The sequence below is a fragment of the Protopterus annectens genome, chromosome 3.part1 (genome assembly GCF_019279795.1).
Source record: "Protopterus annectens isolate FY-2018-M chromosome 3.part1, PAN1.0, whole genome shotgun sequence".
NCBI classification, from domain to species: domain Eukaryota; kingdom Metazoa; phylum Chordata; order Ceratodontiformes; family Protopteridae; genus Protopterus; species Protopterus annectens.
Genome location: NC_056732.1, coordinates 1,097,774,521 through 1,097,791,211, shown reverse-complemented (window position 1 = coordinate 1,097,791,211; position 16,691 = coordinate 1,097,774,521). Strand labels below are relative to the sequence as shown.

General features: G+C 37.6%; 1 protein-coding gene across 1 annotated transcript in view; it reads left to right on the top strand.

Moving 5' to 3' along the window:
• LOC122797753 (trafficking protein particle complex subunit 9-like) overlaps positions 1 to 16,448 on the top strand; it is a 3,992,710-nt gene extending 3,976,262 nt beyond the window's left edge. Inside the window, exon 21 of the mRNA XM_044066278.1 lies at positions 16,332 to 16,448. Within this exon, the coding sequence (XP_043922213.1) occupies positions 16,332 to 16,448 (117 nt within the window). The remainder of the gene's footprint in view (positions 1 to 16,331) is intronic.
• The last annotated feature ends 243 nt before the right edge of the window (positions 16,449 to 16,691 follow it).

Sequence of the window (16,691 nt, the reverse complement as noted above, 5' to 3'; positions counted from 1 at the left end):
GTAAGAGGCAGAGTTGAATGTGGTAGCCCTGTCAGTTGAGTGGATTTGACGAAGATTATTGGGAATTTTGTGGAGCTCTTTTGATAAGTAGGTTTAACTTGGGGGGGGGGGGTTCTTAAATATTGTCTCATTTAGTAGTGGGGCAGTTCCACTAGGACTGACAAAGAGGATGACTGATTGATGGTTAGATTTTAGCAATGATGCAGAGATGCAGGGTGGCGTACAACCAGGATGTAAGTTTGTAAGGCCAGATTGTGGATATTAGAACCTCTAATAGTTACTTTTACAATTTGCTCCAATGCATTACTATTAACTAAGTATAGAAAATGCTGACATGCACATTTTTATAAGTGTGTGTGTGTGTGCCCTTAAATGCTTGGATAATCAAATCCTCTAACTAGAAGCTATTTGGTTTGATATTTAAACCCTCAGTGGTGTTAAGGTAGTTTCTGTGATCTTTTGGGGAGGATTGATAGGGATCTATAGCTAACAATGAAGTAATAGTTGGATTTGTTAAAAGTGATTTAGATCTTCGGGAAGTCCAGTTTAGAGTCATGGGAAACCTGATGTGTTTCTGACAAATACAGGTGCTTCCATGCATTTGCCCTAGGGTCTTGAAGGTGTGGTAGGCTCTTACCCTGGTATAGAGGTGGTGCTATCTTTGCACTGAAACCATGCCTCAATAAGTAGACAAATATGAATGTGTTTGAGTTGCAGGACTTCCTGAATTTCTGGTATCTTTAAAGACTCTCTGAATTTGAGTTTGAGTTTTCTATATTGGGATGTCCAATTGAGGAACTCTGCCTAAAGAATGCATTATGGCAGCAGAAAGGCTTATATACATTCTCATCCCAGGCTGGCACATACTTCAGCCCCTTAAAATGACATTGACTACTTAGCCAAATATTAAAGCAAGTTATCTAATCTTCATATCTAGGCATTACTCTTGTTGAAAGCAAGATGCTGCTCAAGGCTAGTGGCTTTCCTACCTGTAATACATGAATAATACATTTTACTTTGTCTCTCTTCGTGTTCCTTTTTGATGGAGAACCTCAGATCATTCACTCCCACATGGGTCACCACTAGATTGTATTTATATTTGTCTGATTTAAGTGACCTAAGGGCACTTGTGACATCAAGGATCCTGGTACAAGACAAGCAGCTTAGAGTCCCTCTGTTCTTATTCAGCCTGATGGGTGTGGAGTCTGTATGCCTCAACTGTGACTAAAACATTTCCTGTTGTGGATGCAGATTTAGTGAGCCATATGGGCTTAGGCCTGCTTTCCTGGTGAGTCTTTAAGCTTTGTGGATTTGCAATGTGTGTCTGGAGAAGTTGTAGGTGTTATCTTGTTTGCTGAGATTTTTTTAGAGGAGATTCTAGGAGAACGTGGCAAAGTATTCTTTACAAACCTCAATGTAGGTTAGTTATGGTCCTAGTGGTGTGTTGTTATTGATGTGTTTTAGTGGTGTAATGAAACAGTGATAATGGACTGATGTGAGAAGTGTCTCCACATTTCTTAAATATTTAAGTGTCTTGTAGATTGTACTATCGAGTGGTAGAAGCAGCAAACAGCTGATATTTATGACAGTTACTACACTGCCTTAGAGCACCTACTCTGATCAAACTGACCATATATGAGGTGAGAGCAGATTTTTAAGCCGTGTTACAGAAGGATGGAGGGCTAGGGCTGTTAATAATATTTAGGAGTTAAAGGGAGGGTGCTGTAATAGATCCTGAAGACGTACGTACGGCTAAAGTATTTAGGGTGATATTCTGAAGTTAGGTTAGATGGTAGCAATATTCACTGAAAAAGTAGAATTGCATTCACCAAGAATGATGATTGCTTTCCCCCCACACGTTTTGCTACAGTTGCACAGAATGAAGCCTGAACCATGTAGCAATTCACAGTAAAATATTATTGCACCAGGTTTGCTTTGCCTTTTGTGTGCACACCTTTGCACTCTGCCACTGATAGAAAGCTGCTAGCATGGAAAATCCATAACCCAGTCCTAGCTGATGACATCATCCTCACAGACATCCACAGTAATAAGATGCTTATGCAAGCAGTGCTCTTGCAGAACAAATTAGACATGTAAATGTGCCCAGCATTTTGATTCTTGTAATGTAAGACAGGGTAGTAGTCTTTGCCTTAGGGCTCACAATGGTCTGTACAACACTGTCAAGAGTAGTGCGTAGCTAGGCATGCTTCTAGGAACAACATTGGCAGCAGCTGCTATATACACATCTGCATGCATCTAACAGGCACATAAGGAACTGCTTCAACCCATGACGTTCATCTGCAGCACAGTGTGTGTTTTGTTTGATGGGATAGGGATCCAAAACGCATATGGGGCAGATGTGCATTAGGGCTATCAGAGGTTGATAAGGTTTGTGATTTCTTAGCTGACTGTTTTTTTCCAGCTTATCTGGTACTTGAGGACTTTGGGCCAGGCTGAGTGTGGCTGCTGTCAAAAACAGTATTTTGAATGCCTGGACATTTTCCTCCATCTCTACAGGTTTTTGAAATGGAGGCACTCTCCTTCATAAGATCTGCTGCTTGTGTGTATGACCATCATGTAAACGACCGCAGTAGAAGCAGTAAGCATGCATAGGCTTCTTCTGTGAGTCCTCTGCAGCATAGACTGTGCGCTGTACAAAATCCATATTGCTATCAGCTTGGTCTGTTTGACTCGGTTGGATGAAGTTTTGTATTTCGCAATAATATAAAACTTTTGGAGTTGGGTAGAAAGACTGTATTTTAAACCTAGAGCATTGCTTAATTTGAGGGATGACTGGAAACATGAGGACACAAAGAGGTATGAGTCAGGGATGTTAACTTTCATTAGCTCTAACACTGAAGGAAGTTCTGCAAGGAGAATGAGTACTAGACTTACTGTAAGAAGGGGGGGTAGGTCATTTCTTAGAATGTTTGTGGCAAGTGTATGTTGTGGAAGATTTAGAATGCACAATGGGGGTAGTATTAAAGGAATTTGATAACTTTGAGGGAGGAGTTATGTATTGAATGTAACAAACAGGATAGACACAAGGCAGGGAAAAGGAGACAAAATAAAAACTAAGTTGAAGTAATCAAAGATTTAATCTTAATGTGAAAAGTACTGTACAGTGTTTGATGTGCCAGTTATGCAAGGATGAGAAAATAAATTAATTGAGACAGTAAGACATTAATTGGAAATTATAAAGCTGGTGCATATGAATGTTTTCCATTGTTGGTCTATGTTTCCAAAGATAAATAAAAATAAATGTAATGATATGAAAATACTCCTGGAAAGTAGGGAGACCCTGCTGTCATTACAGTCATTTCTCTGCCCTTTTTTCCTTGTTGTTTGACTGTGGGATTTGTTTCTCACCATAACGAGTTTTAACATTCACCCTTTGTCTGTATAACAACTTCACTTCATCTTCTGGTAAGTCTTTATATACATGCCTAGATAGGCCCATTACCAAGCAGTAGGTACCAATGCTTCAGACAGATGCCTTTTCTGCATGACAGGAAGATGCAGAGGGCAAGTGATCTCTAGTGAGTGTTGGTTTCTAATTTTGATAAAATGCATTTACTACAGAGACTTAACTAACATTGCCAGATTTGCTGGATTGTTGTAGCTGTAAATCCCCCATTTCTTAAAGAAAATCAGTGTCACAAACATGACAATACAGTGTTTTAGTTTAATTTGAAACAAACCATTCAGAAGGGTAGTCCTGAAGTGTTGTCTTTTCTCTTCTGCAGTTACAAACTAATATGAATGTCCCTGGGCCTACTTCATAATTAAAAAGAATACACACCTCTCTCCATATGATATCCCTTTCACAGTTAAAGTATATGCACGTTCAATTCATGGGATTTTCAGAAAAAATGAAGTCAGGAGTACAAAGAATTTGCCTGCCTGCACTCTTGAATGCTGTCACTGCTGGGTGTTAATGCTTAGTTGCAGTAGCTTTGTGGCTCAGCAGTTAAAACCTCTGTCTCACAGCTCCATGATCCAGTGTTCAATCCTGACCTCCATTCATTGTCTATGTGGAATGTACATATTCTCCACATCTCTGCTTGGGTTTTTCTCAACAGAGGCTAGTTTATTCCCACCTCTGAAAAGCATGCTGGTTGATTGGCTACTGTAAAGTGTCCATATATATTGTATTTGCCCTTGCCCTTATGGCTCAGGTTATGGCTGAAAAGGGCCCATGATTACTATATCATGTTCCCAGTTAAATTAAAAATAAAATTAATTAATGCTTATGAATGGAAATTATTTAACTAATCTTGTTTCTAAATTTGAGTCAGAAGCAACATTCTAGGCATGAATAAGGAAGAATTCAGCAAAACACGTATGTAATATTCTGTAGCAGTAATCCACGATTGGTTTAGCAGTGGCTCAGTAGCTCAATTTGTTAAATGCTCTGTCTCAAATAGATTTTGTGGGAGGTTGACACAGTGGTTAAGGTGCTTACCTCAAAGATACAAGGTACCGGGTTTGACTCTCACCTTTGAGAGAAATTGGCTAGACTTAAAATGGCCTGCAAGTGCATCTAGTCTAGTATGTACTTATGAGCCTATGAATATATATTCCGTTAGGGGACAGATTAGTTTGGCATAATGGTTATGGTATTCACATCATAGGCACAAGGTACAGAGTTTGATTCTGATCCAACTTTAATGGATTAGCCTTATAAACTTAGAAAGATGCAAAACAACGTTATGCATAGAGCTGAGTGGCCTAGTGGGCTAATGCACTATGCTGTAGTTGACAGGGACCTGGGTTCGTGTGTGTGTGTGTATAATATATATATATATATATATATATATATATATATATATATATATATTTATCAGGATTAACCCACAGCTGGTGTGGTTGTTAGCTCTCATGACTAAACAAAGGCAACAATGGGTAAATCCTGATATACCCACACACGAGTGGATTATTCCTTTTAAACAATGACATTATTTAAAAAAAGGAAAAAAAATGACATTATTTAAGATAAAAGATTGCTGGCCTTTCTTAAAAGTGTTTGTATAAAAGCACTGCAGTGTCTTCTGCATGGTCATGTATATGCTAATGTACTTACTGCACATGTGTATGGGACTTTTGTTCCCACTCTTGTAATGTACATCAGTGCAGTGAAAGAGAAGCGACAGAGGAAAGAGAATTTCCTTAGCTTTTTTTAACTGTTTAAAAAATCAGAAATTTTATGTGGCACAGAGCAAAAATATGAACAAACTTAGGTGTGTTTCTGTTAATTTTTCAGAAAGTACCTGATTTTTTTTGTATTTTGCTCCATCCCCTGTAAAAGAGGTTTACAGTGCTGTTATTCAGTATATGCGAGTAAAACATCCAACCACATAAGATACTTCAGCAGCTGGTCTTTTATATTGGTATATGCTCAATTTACAACAGGCGTACTGGTTGGGCTGTTCAGTCAGCATGCTTGTTTATGAATAGGAATGAGCCTTTATTGCATAGTTTTGTAATATTGGAAAGTGTTTTGAGTCTACATGTTACCTTAGCTTCAATTTTCATGACGTATGTGCATAGTTCCAGGATGCATTTCATTGACATTGAGTGAAAATGTTTCTTTTCTTTGTGGACTTTAAAAAAAGATAGCCAGTTTGATCTTGGACAAAATTTGATGCAGCAGTCACATCAGTTTCTCACTTTTGTTTTCCTTTGCATTGCCTCAACTGACCCTTTTTTAAAAGCCTGCATGGTTTTGTTCTTGTCAGTCTTTAAAAGCCAATGCTTTTGTTATCTTTAGAGACCATACATGTTTGAGCAAGTTTTATAGGCTATTATCTGTGTTTAGTCTATTTCTTCTGCATTCAAACATAATTTAACATAAATGGATGAAAAACGTAATTGTGTTTGTGCTCAAACAGGTACTGGATAATGTTTTGTGCTCTACCCAGACACCAGGATAGAAGGCAGCTACCCATTCTATTATAATGCTTTTAAGGACAGTTACAAAGTATATTAAAAAATTAGGAGAAATATGAGAAATTTAGACAGAGGAAAACGTACCAAATAACAAAAGTAGCAAGGTCTGCTGTTTGTATCTAAATCATATTCAGTCTGCTCTCTTGTACATTGCCAGTTTGTCTATGTTGGCTCTTATCACTTCTTAGATCTGTGAATCATAGCATTGACTGTTATATGCAGCTGAATGCTTCTTGTGTCTTTTTTCAGTGTATGAAAAAGCAGACCTGTTTTGTAATTTTTTAAAACCTTTTAGTTGCCTTGTGTACCATAGAAAGGTATACATCTGAATGCAGTTCTGTTGTATAATGGCACATTAAAAACCTAAGGACTTTGGTAATATGCAGACGGATTGTACTGAAAGTTTTACTTCTACAACTCTAATGATATTTATTTAGATGATTTTTTTGTTTTATATTTCAGACAGTTGTGCGACTACAACTGTTTTTTTTACACATCCTGTTAAGACGTATAGTGCTATTATTGGTTGGCTCTCAAATTGTTTTTTGCTAAGCTATTAAGGCTGGCGTCTAGTTACTGTTTTGAAGGGGCTTATTTGCTGGGAGGAGATTAATTCAGGTGACTAGCTCAAACTTGTAGATTGATTTCAAATTAAAGGTGCCATGGGAGTATTTACCCTGCTGCTATCTCTGAAGTTTTTTGTTACAGGTTTATATGTGTATGTTGTCCTGTACAGTTATGCACATTAGCATTGCCTTTGCACTTTTTCCCATACAAGGAATGCTGTGATTGCACTCCAAAAAGGGAAAATAACCTAGCCATAATGAGGTTCATGTATAAGAACCTCACTATAGGTTGTTACAGAGAATGCCTTGTTTATAAATATTGCTGTTAGAAGTGTAAAGAAAATCTGATTCTGTACCATTACGGAAATAGTGTTGAACAAATAACTACATCCCAGCTCAAGGAACAGGTTTAAAGTTTATAGAACAGCCTGAGTCACACAGGACATAAAAAGTGCAATTTATTTAGATCACTTTTTTCAATACAGCTTGAATTATGGTGGCATGATCAAAGATTATGAACAATAATAGTCTCTTGCTGCCAAGAAATTCTTAAGATTATATGTCTGAATATGTGATGTAAATAAAATCACAGCTCCCCTGTAAGCTGCAGGAAAAGGAGCAAATTAAATATATATATATATATATATATATATATATATATATATATATATATATATATTTTTTTTTTAAGTAAGTAAAGGTAAGGAAAAACTAACAACACTGATATTTAAAGAATACCCTGTTTTAAAAGGGTAAGAGAAAGAGATAAGAAACAGGAAAGAACAACAATGATGCTTAAGAAAATTACTTTCCCAAGCGATTAAGCTGACAAAAAAAAAAAATTTAGAGGGAGGAGAAAATTTTAAATGTAAGACAGAAATATATTTAAAAAGAAAATGCACTTACGGCTACCTAAACACATGACAAAACAATCAGAGAGAGGAACCACATCTGTGTGAGATGGCGGCAAAGAAGATCGGTATTGGGGATGGACTAGATTATGGGTAGAGGGAGGCGCTCAAAGATGGATCTGAAGTCTGTAGAATGTGGCTGAGTCAGATCCACAACCCATACGTTGAGAAGAATGAAAAGGACAGCATCAGATTTGTAGATAAGATGTTTCAAGAGAGAAAACTCTGCCAAAAAAATGTCCAGTTTGCTCTCTCTCATGAAGCAGTAATGACAATAAGAAAATGTTAGTTCAATAATTTCAATATTCCTTGCCTATTGTCTCTTAAATTCCTCTATAAACGTCAAGAGTATTCTAAACCCCTATAAAACAAATCTGTTGTCTTTTTTTTGAATGAGTGCAGGACCTATCACCTCCTGCTCTTTCAGAATATAAAGTGTTTACCCATTACAGATAGCTTAACACTATTTCTTTATAATTTTCTGTTCAAAATATCTCATCTAGATATCTGTTCCACATTATCTTCAAATCTTCCCACAAGAACCACCGGATATTGTGTTGGGCCTAACAATAATACAGTGTTAACATGAAATATCCCCAGTACAGCTGTTGAGGAAGAGGCTTTCTCTAACTTTGGTCCAGTCAGCTGCAGTTGTCTTCTGTAGAAGTTAAGACAGTGACATTCTCTTCAATTTTTTTTTCACTGTTGCAAGAAAGACAAGGCAACTGTCAAAGTTACATTGATTCAGTTTATTTAATTCCTTCTACATAATACTGGTTTTTCATACACTCATTTCCTGAAATTGGACTGGTCCTGTTCACTCGCACTCCAAAATCCATGTACAAGTTATGTGAACTGTGCTTCAGGCTTTTTGATATTGCAGTATCAAATTAAAATTATTAACAATAAAGTAATTTTAGAAGCAACAGGCATCTGGTGAAATCCGCATTATGAGCTATGGATGAATTTTGACATTATCGAAGAGATTTTTGCTCCTGTTTGAAACGGACAGCTTAGTAATCAGCTTGAAAACTTATTAGGATGTTGAGTAAGTATGCTGTCCTGCACAAGAAGAAACACTTGGATTTTTCTGCACTGCATTGCTGTGGTTTGAAAGCAAGGGGAGGATCAACCATTATGGACTATAGTGAGATGTAGCCTTAAAAACAAGATACTATAAATATGTTGGTAATAGGCCTTTTAGAATGTTGTCTTTGAATATTATTTTGTTTAAAAACTTGCCAGTTCACAGCAGAGTTGAATTTGCAGCTCATAAATTTGAACAAGCTTTTGGGTATTAGTGAGTTATATTTATGTTAAATCATTATGTTCTGCTTTGTTATGTGATTAGATAAGATATTAGATAAGTTGTCCATTCCTGTTATACTGGACAATAGCTTCCCTCCTTTAACTAGTTCCCCCCCACTTAAGCAGTCTTGGGTCCAGTTTAGTTCTTTTATCCATCATGTCATTACCTCAAAAGAGGTTCACTAAAGAGGAGGCAGTGCTGCTTAATTCTGGATCCTTTTATATTAAGAAAACATGTCCTACCATTAATGTCATTTCAGCACAGGGTTTAAATTGCTGGTAAATTATCTGCAGCTCCAAATTATCTCCAGTGTCTGCCAGTCCTTCTCTGAATTGCTTCCTAATTTTTAATAAGGCATCTAGGAATTGAACATCACTGGAATACACCTTTCTGCATCAGTTATAGATAGCAAGTGTTCAGCACCTGGACACCCAACCCAGGTTTCCTGATATGGAATGTTGGACTTGTGAATGCTAAGTGTTGCTTCTAGTCTTAGTATTGATTATTCTGAATTTGAAAGGGAGTACTTTTTATTGCAAAGGGCTCCCCATGTTTCAGCAACCCATTTGCAACCATCATGTCAAGGACTTATGTTACTAAAAAGAGGAAGAAAGTACATCATCTATCATTTATGATCTCAGTGGAAGATAAATAATTCTTGGCTTGCATCACACTTTACATTAGATATTGATTCTAGAGACGAATCTCTGTTATCGGTTTCTCCTCCAGCAGATGTATTTGGTGAAAATTTAAATTTAGAAAAATAGCATTTTAAATGGCTTTCCAAGAAGTATCCTTCCTGAAAAAAAGAGAGAGATCCTGGCCCCTTGAAACTTAAAATGCCTAATGATTTTGCAGTTCTTTATACCATGCCTTCTTTTGAGGGTTTAATATGTCATCTGTTCAGAGGGCAAGATTTACAGCTACTAGCAAAAATAAGCTAAACAAATGGGTTTTGTAGCAGTATAAATACATATATAAAAAACTTAACTCTGACTCTTCTGTTATTGACCGGTATTCCTGGAGTGTCAAGACAGCAGGTTCTTAGTACATTAACAAATGAAAGAGGTGAAAAAATCTTTGCCAGATTTGGTAAAAGGCTTTATAAATCTATTGTACTGGGCATTATGTTTGTAAGCTACCAGGCCCATGTGGTACAGCATTAGGGAGATATATATAAAACAAAGTTATAACCTAACTCCTGTTAGTTTGCAAATGACAAACTGTCCTACTGTATGTGGAAGTCTGAATGTGGAAAATCATGTTTAGTTAGCCTTCTTTCTTCTCTGTACAGTATAAGGAAGTGATGTAATTTGATGTAACTCTTTGTGCAAATGAAGTGCAGTGTATATATTTGGAACTGAAGCCAGTGTAATGTCTATTGGTTTTGCATGTGAGATTTTTGTGACGACCCACCAGTAGACCAGTAATTAAGGAGCCAGAATACTCACCACTGGCACCAGTGGAGGATGTACACTGGGAGGATAACAGGTACACATATAGTATTTCCATTTGCAGCTGTCTGCATTAGGTGCAGTTTCCCTTAAGAACACACAGAGACCACAATCAGTCTGGGGCTGGTTTCTCCCTCTTTCTCCAGATCCTCAGTATGACTCCCCACTGACACAGCTATAGATTTGAGATCTCAGCTGAGTGGCCAAGCCAAGACCTCCACCACCTTCTCTGTCCAACCAGTGCTTTGTGTCCCCTGCCCAAGTAGCTGACACACAGACTCTTTAAGGTTTGATTTACACACACACACACACACACACACACACACACACACACACACCTGGGAAAGGCTGCCACAGGTTTACTAGCTATGCCCCCTTTGACCCAGACAATAAGGTAGTTATTAGTGCCACCAGCCAACTCCTTATCAGCTACTTTAAGGTCCTTAACAAAGGCTGTCCAGTCTTACTGTGTAATATTAATATTAATACAAATGGGAGTTTGACCAAGAGCAAGGGTATTAGGAGTGGCTCACGCAGTGTCACCAAATAAATATGCAAGTTCTCTCAAAACTTAAATATCTCTAGACAGATCGACCACAATGAAAGGTTTAAATATATTTAATGATAAAGAATAAAAGAACAAGAAAATACTTAAAACAACATTGCAGGATAATCCAGTGGAATGACTGAAGTAGCTCAAAACCAATAACTCACACCAAACACTCCAGTTGAATTCCAAGCCCAAAAGAGGTCTCCTCAAGAAACGAAGCTCAGTAAAATATCAGTAGTTTATTTTAACAACATAAAAAACAAACTGACTTCACATAATATAAAAACGGACTTAGCGCTTTCATTTCCTACCACGGAAACATCATCAGAGTAATTTTCAAAGTTCCCGCCCTTACTTTAAGTAGACCCAACACCTAATTAATTAATCGGTCAATTCATTCCTAATTAAAGAAATACAACTACCTCAACCTATAGCTCTTATTGTCTATAGGTAAATAAACTATCTTACCACTTTTTGTACATTATAAACATAAATATGTAATCACAAAAATCATACTTTCACATATTTTTTTAAAAACATATATATAATTAAACACCTATTACTCTTGTAAGCAGTAGTTAATATATAAATACATAAATAAATTAATTCAATAATTTTCAAGCTGTACTAAAATTCATACTAAAATTCATTACATGCTTTAACCATTATTACATATATTTAATATTTAATATTTATTAGCTCTAATTTTAAGTACTGGCATAAGTGAAATGTGGTCATTTAAACCCGGTGGGTTGCAAGCATCTAACTGTAATTGCCAAATAAGTTCCTTTAACTCCAGTTGCGCTTCCCAATCTCCACCTCTTTCACTTCTTAAAACCTGTTCAATAACCCAAAATTTAAAATAACTCACACCAAACACTCCAGTTGAATTCCAAGCGCAAAAGAGGTCTCCTCAATAAACAAAGCTCAGTAAAATATCAGTAGTTTATTTTATCAACATAAAAAATAAACTGACTTCACATAATATAAAAACGGACTTAGAGCTTTCATTTCCTACCATGGAAACATCATCAGAGTCATTTTCAAAGTTCCCGCCCTTACTTTAAATAGACCCAACACCTAATTAATTAATCAATCAATTCATTCCTAATTAAGCCTTGCTGTTTGAATTCTTCCTTGTATAATTTTGCTGACATACTTCTTCAGTAAATGATAGGCATATTTATTTAGTTGTGCATCATATTCTTCTTTGAATGTTCTGCCTTTACACCTTTTAGTTTATATTCTGTCTGCATTACCTTGACCTTTGCTTATTTAATGTGTATCATTTGATGAACTGGCTATTGAATCAGACTAGTGTGCAATTTTTCTTTTTTTAATGCTTTAATCTGTTGGGTGCTAGTGGTGTGACTGAAGAGACCATCCATCTGGTGGCCAGCAGACCTATTTGGGCCAGTGGAGCGGATCCAAGGATGATAACCCCTGTACTTCACATAGCAAGGGGGTACCCTCATTATGAGTGGTGGTGGCGTTTGGACCCCTACTAGTTTTAACCTGTTCTTTACATGTGGGTGGCAGGTAGTGCCATCTGTCAAGTAATTCTTTTGTGTGTTTGTGTGTGTGTATGCATGTACCCTCCAGCTGACCATTAGCTCCAGTATTCTTTCCTTTGTGTCTTCACTGCTATCCTTCAGCCATAGGACTGCACTAATGATGGGCTGGAAAGGGGAGGAGGAGTGGAGCAGCTGGCTGTATCTCTTACTCTTCCTGTACACCAGAATATTTTTTGTGTCCCCTAATGGTATAAAGCTACTAACATCACTTGCATTACCACATGTAAACTTAAGTTAGCAATAGTCCCCTTTCAGTGCTGAAATGCTGACAGTAGTCTGCTGAATGACACAGCACCATCCCGATCACTAGGGATGTGTTGTATAGCAGGCAGAATATCCTTCCTCAGAGAATGAGCTTGCCATCTAGGCTACTCCTTTTAAATAATCCTGCCAAGCTCCTCCAGAGCTTGACCACTAGTCATACTTGGAGCAGCTGGGTTTAAACATGACTCTCTAAAGAGCATACTGGTAAAAACGCAGCAAAGTAAGAAGCAGTGAGATCACTGTGTCACTTCATTTTAGGCATACATTGTTAGTGCCTCTGAAATTCATGTCCATAACAACTTGGGGTAAAGCAAGAGAGGATAAAGATATTAGCTGTTTGAACAGACAGCAATGACTTGGTCAGATTTGTTAATAAGGCAAATGTTTCTATGATTATGAATATTGAGAACAGAAGCTGGTGTGGAATGGTGGTTTGGAGCACTCTTAATTTTATTTAAGTGATTATGCTCATTAGAGCCTTTGAAGCAAAACTCAAGCATATTATTATAATGTAAGTGACAAATTAGTAATACATTGCAGAATTTTTTTTATTACAACAAGCTACTTGAAGAAATGAAATGTTACAATGATTTAAGCTTTGAATGCAAACTGCAAATTGTCCCAGAAATTCTTAGTTCAAATAGCACCAGAAGTTTGATACAGCTGAAACAGAATAGTATGTGCTGCAGAGACATTTTCCAGCATTAAAGATGCCCATTCTGCTTAGCAGCAAAATGAACACCATTGTTCTCATATAGTTTTCTCTGCAACAACTGAAAGCAATAAACTCATCCTGGTTCACGTGAGTTATAACAAACCGGGTAGCACAAAAATGCAGCAGTCTAGTGTCATCTGTTCAACCCTTGTGTCATTAATCAAAATATCCAAGACACTAGCAATAAGTTATTTTAATCACACAGACAGAAACTATGTAATTATAACAAATACATTTCTGGTAACAACTAGGAAGATAAAAAACATGAGCATTGTGACACCCCAACACTGGCCAAGTAATCAAGGAGCCTCAATCCTCTCCACTGGTAACAGTGGGGAACATGCACACTGGGAGGATGACAAATACACAAACAGTAAAGTGCAATTTCCCTTAAGAGCATGCAGAGATCACAGTCAGTCTGGGGCTGGTTTCTCTCTCTTTCTCCACATCCCCACTAGCACAGCTATAGGGTTGAGATCTCAGCTGAGTGCCCAAACCAAGATTTCCAGCACCCATTCTGTACAACCAGTGCTTCATGTCCCTGCCCAGGTAGCTGATACACACACACTTTGAGATTTGATTTATACACACACACACCCCTGGGAAAGGCTTGCACAGGTTAACTAGCTATGCCCCTTTCTGCCCAGACTATAAGACAGTTCCAACTCCCATCAGCCACTATTTATCACCTTCTTTAAGGCCCTTAAAAAAGGGTGTCCAATCCTACTGTGTAATGTTACTATTAATCCAGATGGTAGTCTGACCAAAAGCAAGGCTGTTTAGGAGTGGCCTGTACAGTGTCACCAAATAGATATGCAAGTACTCTATAAGAGCTTACATTTCTCTAAACAGACCAGACACAATTAAAAGGTTTAAATATATGTAATAATAAACAATAAAAGAACACGACAATACTCAGTAAGTAGTCTGTTACATCAGAGTTCAAAATCACAGGAAATATTTAAAACACTACTGCAGGACAGTCCCAAATAAATAAAGAAAACATCTAAGCTACACTTTACTATATTCCTATCTGAATTTAAAATAGTTACTGTTCCCTAAAAACCTACTTACAGCAAGGCAAGTGCAGAAGGTGGCTATGAGTGGATGTTCTTGTTAGGCCAAAGGCAAAATACAAAATGCACTCTCTCTCTCTCTCTCTCTCTCTCTCTGAGAGAGTTCTTAAATTAATATCTCAAATATTGCTGCTGGGATACTTGCAGCATGACATCACTTTGTCACCTGACTTCATTTCCCAGGCTACACCCCCATTGTAGCACTTGACATCTCCTTGTGCAAAGTACATCTCTCTCAGATCCTTGCAGATCCTGGAAGTCATAAATTAGTAAAACACTTCTACGTCTTAAGCCTAGTAATTGCTTCTCTTTCAAGAAAATACAAACACTTCACTTTTAGGTCTAGACATTGTGTCTGCTACTGCACTGAAACTGAGAGATAGCATCTATTTTATTACGTGGTTATGAAACAATTTAATTTCAACTATTTTCTCTTAATTCTTTTCAAGTTAACCTCCTGGGTTCCAGTTTCTATTAAACATATACATCTAAACAGTCACAGTAGTGCAGGTACAGTTCTGTTCTATTCCAGTAGGGCATGCTGTGGTTACATTTTAGCTCAGTACTTTGCACACACTTCTATATAAATCATATGAATATTCACAAGTGACACAGAATTATTTATAAAATTCCAGATAGCTGGGCTGCAGTATTTCCCTTTGTCACAAGCATAAAAGCAGATACTTGGAATCTTAACAATTCTGCCATACAGATGTAACTCATGGTATACCATCTTCCAACAAAAGACTAATTAAACATCAGGCAGCAAACAAATCTTAAGGCATGTGGATTTATTTATTTGTTTACCGGGAAAGTCCGACTTGGAATGAATCCAATTTTCAGTGGAGCCCCAGGGAGAAACACTCCAGACGCATGTCTTTACGATGTGGGAAGAAACCGGAGGAAACCCACACAAATGCATTGAGGACATGCAGACTTCGCACAGAAAGAACCCCAGACGAGAATCGAACTGGAGAACCTCTTGCTGTGAGGTGAAAATGCAACTGCTGCACCACTGTGCTGTCCATTGAAGTAAAATATTATGCTTGCAATACGGTTAATGTTCTGCATGCAAATCCAGATTTCTGTTAGCTGTGATAACTCAGACATAGATGCCATACATTTTAACACTTCTAGTGTACAGGGCTCACTGTAAACTACTTCACTGAAAGCTTAGAAATGGTTCTACAGACCTGTTTGTTTGACCAGGCAATTATACATATGACTGGAGTGAATGCTTTGTGATTAGCATGTTAAGTAATCCCTTCGTAGATTGGCTGGGTTGCTGCAGTAGTGTTAATTTCTTTTAATTTCCCTTGTATGTTTTCATCTCATTTGGGACCACATGCCCTAGAATCTTAACACCAAGCTGTGGTTGTGCTCCTGTAGCAGTGACTTGGGCAGCCACCCTAGACATCAGAAAAAAATGATCATCCAGGTTTGTGATCTTTGTATTTGTCTTCCTTCTTGTCCCATAGGCCTTGCATTATGGAAAGATGGTTTTATGCACAAAGTCCCTTTCTCAGCCACAGATCACAAGTGGGAACTGTCATGTATGTCACGTACATCACATCTGGATGATGAGAGTTGGTGATGTTGAGTAGCTGATGACATCCTGCTATGTGTTTGAGGCTATCAGAAATCTGAGACAGTGTTGTAGGAGACATTGCAAAACAAAAGAACAGTTGATGACTTCTCAGCTGTATTTTAATATATGCATGTATGTTTCTTATACTGGACTCTGAAACACTGCACTTTTTTGTTGTTTTGTAATGATCTGCCCTTCCCCTTGTAGCTATGTGTCTTCTGCTAATGTATGAGGTTTGTTTGACATTTTGGCAGAAGAGCCTGTCAGTTCCTTCATTGTTAACTTCCAACTGTAAGTAAAGGCTACCTTACAATACTTATTTAATCAGACTGTTTTTTGATAGTCATAGTAATGTTGACCTTAACATCTGGTTACCCATCATTGAAACGACAAGGAGAAGCAAGCGTAGAGGGAGTCCTCAATCAGCTGGTCCTCGAACACTTACAGCTGGCTCCTCTGCAGTGGGGTGAGTATGGGACTCTGGTGCACTGAGTATTTAAAATGCTTTTGTGTTTGTCTTTCATTGTTGTTATAGCCATAGCATTAGACATTTTTCTTTTTATATGCACCTAAATGGGTGAAGGGGGTGGAGGTGAAATGTAAAGCTGGCATTATGTGCATGCATTGTAAAACAGCAGCAGTATGTTGGTATAAAGTCCAGTAATGTATGTTGCTCCTTCTGTGCAGTGCTTAACCGCGACCTTTACTCTGAGGGAACATAAAGTACAGTTGTGT